This window comes from Camarhynchus parvulus, chromosome 11 (genome assembly GCF_901933205.1).
Source record: "Camarhynchus parvulus chromosome 11, STF_HiC, whole genome shotgun sequence".
Classification (NCBI taxonomy): Eukaryota; Metazoa; Chordata; class Aves; order Passeriformes; family Thraupidae; genus Camarhynchus; species Camarhynchus parvulus.
The window spans coordinates 9,501,471-9,507,470 of record NC_044581.1 but is presented as its reverse complement, the minus strand read 5'-3'; the positions used below and the strand labels follow the sequence as shown (position 1 = coordinate 9,507,470).

The window sequence follows — 6,000 nt, the reverse complement described above, 5'->3', positions numbered from 1 at the left end:
GACACAAATTAATTCTGCCCACCCAGTTGCACTGGTCAGGCCTCCTAGCAGTAGCATTTCCTGTTTGGGTACCTCAAGAAAGATATGGACTTATTGGAGAAAAGCCAGAGGAAAGCTTTAAGAATGCTCAGATATGTAGAAACGAGCACCTGGGAGGGAAAATCTGAAAACATTAGTCTGGTGAAAGCATAAGAGAATCATAACACTACACAAGTGTACAAAAACTAGCTGCAGAGAGGAAAAGGATCAGTTCTTGCATCCACTGAGGGTGGATAGCATCTGCAATGAGATTCTTCTCAGATACAGAAAAAAATAATTTCAAGACATTACCAGAGAAGTGCTGGAATGGATCCGCTAGAGAAGTCATGAGCTTTTAAAAAGAGCTTATAAAATCATCTGCCGAGAGTGGTGGAGGTAGAATTGATCTTTCTCCTCTGGAGTTCCCCCCCAGCCTTACTTTCTGTGACAATTGTGCTGATCCAGTTCGTTCACAGCTCTCAGCTTTTTCAGAAGACAATGCTGGTTTCAAGGACTGGCAACCACAGAGAAAGCCTGGAAACCAGCCAAGGGAAATCCTACACTCATCAAGCTTCCATTATAGGCAGGCTTCAGTTAGCCCAAATATATCATTATGACTACTCCTTAAGCACCTGCAGTTGCACAACACAAATAATTATTTTATAATGATAAAGCTTTGTGAATGCTGATGGTATCTTTGTGGCAGCAGAGACGTCAAAGTGGGAACGGAACCATGAGATGTTTATAATTAGTTTCATTACAGCAAGACGAACAGTCTGGCAACATACAGACAACTATTGTGCCAGGAAGTACCAATATTTTCATGTGAAGGAGAAATTGGAAAAGCACCATAGCAAAACGAAGTGTTTGAACCAATGTCATGCAAGAGGCCAGCGGCCTGAGCCCAGCGTGCACTGAGACTGGCGGCTCAGCCCCACCACTGGGGTGGATTCCTGTGAGAACCAAAAACGCCTGCTTCCTAAATGTGGTCAGCGTGGAACTTCCTCTGGGGTGAAACCAGCAGCAGCCAGGCAGGAGGTGCCGCAGGACGCTGTGGTACCGCACTGCACCGCCGGGCCTGCCCGGCCGCTCCCGGCGCATCCCTCAGGGCACACCCGCGGGAAGGGGGCACGCAGGGAAAGGCTGCAGCGGATCTGCGGACCTCACGTGCTCCAGAACCAGAATCACTGTACCGGCCTTAGCAGCGGTGAAAATGCACCTACAACTGCACCTAAAACTGCCCTAGAAACGACCTCTGCCGTGTGCCACGACCGCGCCGGCCCCTCTCCTCTCCCCTCCCAGCTAATGGCCCGCGTTACCCCCAGTGCTTACGAACATCGCCCTGCGATCGCACCCGGCCAACGCGGCTCAGCTGCGGAGCCTGCAGCGCGCACGGCGCGGGGCAGGGCACGGGCAGGGCACGGTCGGGGCGGCGGGCACACGGTCCCCGGCGCGGGGCAGGGCACGGGCAGGGCACGGCAGGGCTGCGGTGACACGGACCCCGGCACGGGGCAGGGCACGGCCGGGGCTGCGGGGACCCCGGCGCGGGGCAGGGCACGCCTAGCGCTGCGGGCAAATGGAACTCGACGCTGCCACCACCCGTCCTCGGTCCCGAGCCAGCGGCAGCCGCCCGCCCTCACCTGCCCGAGGCGGGGCTACCGCGGTGGGCAGGGCCGGCCTGAGCCGCTGGCCCCGGGCTCCGCCGCCGGCTCATGCGCAGCCGCCGGGGATGGCGGTGGCGATGGCGCCGCGGGTGTTGCCGCTGCCCAGGCAGCAGTCCTTCAGCCCGCCCATCGTCCTCAACCCCTTCGTGCACCCGGGCCGCCTCAGCGCCGGCGACAAGCTGCGGGTAAGGCTGGGGGGTGGGCGGGAGAGGCCGCCGGGGCCGGGCCGCGCTGCCCGGGCTGGGATGCGCACGGAGCGCGGCGGGCACGGCACCCCCGGGCACGGCTCAGCCCGGGCGCGGCTCCGAACCAGCGCTCCGTGCCGCGCCCGGACCTCCGCGGGGCTGTCAGCGGTGAGGGCTGGGGGCATCGGTCGCTTTCGAGCCCCCTTGCCAGGGCAGAGCGCGGTGTGAGCGATGGAGGTTTGAAAGTGCCGCCGGCAGCCGGAGCTGCGGGGCCCGGCCTGCCCAGCGCCGCCCGTGCCCGGAGCCGCCCGTGCCCAGCACCGCGCCCGCAGCGCAGCGGAGCAGCCCCGGCTCTGGGTCACATCCACAGCTCCCGGCTTTGCCGGGAACAGGCTGCTGGTGACAACATTTCCTTCCCTGTGCTGCACAGTTTACTTCCTGATCTAACCTAGAGAGCAGATACACGGGGAAGTTATGTAAACGGTCAAAGATGCAAAGGGTAATCGGTATAAAAAAGTCACTGTTTTTGAAATTCAGTGCTTCAACCTTTCAGAGTCCTCAAGCTGCATGCTTGTGCAAGGCGTACACAGGGGCTTCACACTGCATACACACTGACTTCAAACTTAAAACTTTAAACACAAGATTCAAAACAAGCTTTTGGAAATATTTTTGCAATCATTGCTGATAACACATCATGCCCAGAGAAAACAGCGGTCCTGTTTCAATAATAAGTATTACCCATCAGTCAGTCATGTCAGATACCTCAGCTTTAGAGTTGAGATGTCAATTTCTCTCTGGTATGAAAAGCTAAAACAGAAGAGAACTTTTTCAGTCATGCTGTTTCAGATGCTTAACTGGCATTAGGCTGATTTTAAGCCTGGGATGGGGAGGGGGCAGTGAATCTCTTGGCTCCATATTGCAGAGTGTACAAGAAAAAATGGTACCCAGTATTCCACTGGGTCACTGTCTGGTGTCACTGGGTGAATTGAATCAGGGCTCTGAGCTGAGTGCTGTCCCAGTATGACTTGTGTACAAGCACACGCTAGACTTACAGGATGCTCATACAACTAAAAAAGATTTAAAAATTCTTTAAAAACTAGCTGATGAACCAAACATGAATATGTGCTTGAGGACATCACTGTGTAGGTGAAATTACAGCCTTTTCTGCTGATGTTTATAATATCTGAAGCTGACATACAACTAAATATTTTATGTTTCATGTAGATCTTTGTCAAGTTATAAACAATGTTTGCCCTGAAGATAGCTGGGTAGAGGAAATGTGAGAAAGCTGGAAAACAATTTCAAGTCCTTTTATCCCCTGTGTTTTACTAGCAGCCTGGAACACATTTCAAGTGCATCTGGATCAGTAGCTTTAGGCATGAACCCTGAAGAAACCAGTTTCTTAATGAGGTTCCAGAAATGAACAGCTTTCTGCGCTGCCTGTCTTTTCTGGAGGGTGCACAGACTACTTTCAAAAGCTTGCATTTTTAAGTTACTCCATAAAGCACCTGGAAGGAAAAGCACCCATCTGGATAAGGGCCTGGTGCTAGTGAGCTGAGGAGCAAAACCGTCACAGAATTGTAAAGCAGAAAAACACACAAGAGAAAACCTTTTTTGTGTTGTGGTTTACTCCCTTCTGTTCTTTTCCCCTTTGGTCATAAGGACTGGGATACTTCCTACTGATTGCTTTGTCCTGTGAACCTCTGCTCCTCTCTTGCTCAGCACTGCCAGTCAGACCTGCTGGGAATCAAGGCCTTACCAGACAGTGTTACTATAGACTTCAGAAAAGGGAAGTCTCCCTTCCTGTTCACATCAAGTGCAGTGTTTCTCCATTCTTGCATGTTAAGGATAGTCTTGTTATGTCTCCCCATTCTGTACTATTCCTTTAACATATACCAATACAAACATACAATTTCAAAACCCTCTTTCTTTGGGAGTCCACAGCAGGATTTCCATGTGCTGGTGACCTTGCTGTAAAGGCTGCTGTGTGCCTGATGAAAGAAGCTTGAAATGAGGCAGGGTAGCTGTTTGCATTTCATTCAGCTTCAAATATAGAAACAGCCAGACTGAAAAATGAGTGAGAAGATTTTACAATTTCTTGCCAGTCTTTTTAAGAGTTTACAAGCCACCCTTTATTTGTCATTCTTTAGAATGTGCAAAGCAAGGATCAGTTGGGCTGTGCTAAACATCTTCATGTGCCAAATGATTTTTAACCACTTGTCAAATACTTCTGGTTTCCATCCTCTGACTGAAGTTGGCTGCAATTCCTTGTTGAGATTTTTACTGGGTTTTAGTTCTTATGCTCCTGATTGCTCCCTTGCTGTCCTAACTTCTGAACTGCAAATCTAAAGCAGAAATTCTAGTTAAGTCATTACTGGATTCCAGTTTATTCAGAAGAGATGCTCAGTGGACTTTGCAGTGGTGGACATGCTAAAAGCAGTATTTTTGGAAGCAAGCAGCTGGGCTGCCTGGCAGAGCTGTGACATCCTCTGGATGCTCATGGAGCACTGTCTTGCCCTGTGTGTACTGCTGGGGGACAGTCCATCTGATCACAGCTTCAGATTTCTGTGGGAGCTGGGCTTCACTCTGGTCCCCAGCCTGCTCTGCTGCTGCTTCTGAGATAACTTGACAGCAGCTACAGTTGAACAAAATTTTATATGGAATTCTGTGGCTTTCTGATAGACCTGCTTTTCCACTTTTAAGGTTCCTACCATCAGTGGAGGTATAATCCCATGTATTGATCAAAGATCAGTCAGCTATGGGAGCAGGACCTGGACTGCAAGCACTGCTGCAGTGACAGGATGTGCAGTTATTGCAGACACAGTAAACAGAAAGTACATGGGTGATTCAGTATGTGGGAAAAGGTTCTTTGGATGACTCAGATTACTTCTATCTTGGTGATTACTGCACAGAAGCTGGAGTGGCTCTGATCCTACTGAGTAGTAACTGCACTTTGTATTTTTCTCTGTATGTTTTTCTCCTATGCTTTCCCTTTTCTAGTCTACCTTGACCTTCCTCTTTTCTGTCCTTTTCTTACCCTGCTCTGCAGCTGATGGAGCAGAAACCAACTCTGCCTCATTACACCGTGACCTAGAAAGCCAATAGCTTGCATCAGCAAATCAGTACCACCTGTGCACCTGCCTAAAATAGATAAATGAATTTATTAAAGTTTTGAAGATTGGATTGTTTTGGTTTTGCTGTTACATCCTCTATCTTTCATTTTAGGACAGTAGATATATATTCTTTTTTTCATTAAGAAAAACATTAAGTGAAACCACACTGATTTATGCTTATGCTGCCCATTTTGGATAACTGAATGCAGCTGAAATGTTGAACTGGACTATTGATCATAGTAAAAGAGGATGCATATAGAGAAAAAAAAAACAAATCTAATTTTGGGAGACTACCAAGGAGTCTTTGTTGGTTTATCTTCCTAGCTGACTTTTTCATATTTGCCACAACTGGCACCAGAGTGAGTGGGAGCAATAGATCTCTAGGGTCAAACCTGTCATGCTCATTTCTGTGATCCAGAGCAGTCCTTTGCCCATAAAGTTATGGTTAAAATCCCATAGCTACTTACACAGAAATGTTAAATAAAAGAAAGACGTAATCAGACCTAAATGTTCCGATCTCTCTTGGAGACACACTGTATGGCAGTGCTTGCAGAACATAAACATCAACACAGTGTACCTGCTTATCGTGCTCATCTTAATTTACTCTGTGTATCCACTGTCATGTTTGGACTGTTGCCACTGTGCCTGTGGTAACACAGAAGTGAGTCCTGAAGGCCCCAAATTCATCTTCATCCTCATCAGTGTCAGAGGGTTTAGAGCCAGATGGCAGAGCCTCTCCTGAATAGTGACAAGGGGAGGGTAAGAGGACATTACATGAAGATGGAAGGAATTTGGTGGGAGGGAAAGGACTGTGTTGGTGGAAGGAAAACTAGAAGCAACTGGCTGTATCAAAAAATTGGATGAAGTATACACTAAGGTGCTTATTTTCAAATATAACACACTTGTTCCTTTTTAAAGAAAGGAGGTAAATTAAAATCCACTGTGATGTTAATAATCACAGCTCTAGGAGACTGCAAACTATTTTGTAAAGCTGTCTTACAAAAAGCCTTGCTTTTTCTG

The 6,000-nt window shown here is 48.7% G+C and overlaps 1 protein-coding gene across 1 annotated transcript in view; it reads left to right on the top strand.

The window, feature by feature from the left end:
- The first annotated feature begins 1,704 nt into the window (after positions 1–1,704).
- LPCAT2 (lysophosphatidylcholine acyltransferase 2) overlaps positions 1,705–6,000 on the top strand; it is a 30,047-nt gene continuing 25,751 nt past the window's right edge. The window contains exon 1 of the mRNA XM_030955769.1: positions 1,705–1,867. Within this exon, the coding sequence (XP_030811629.1) occupies positions 1,748–1,867 (120 nt within the window). The 5' untranslated portion in view covers positions 1,705–1,747. The remainder of the gene's footprint in view (positions 1,868–6,000) is intronic.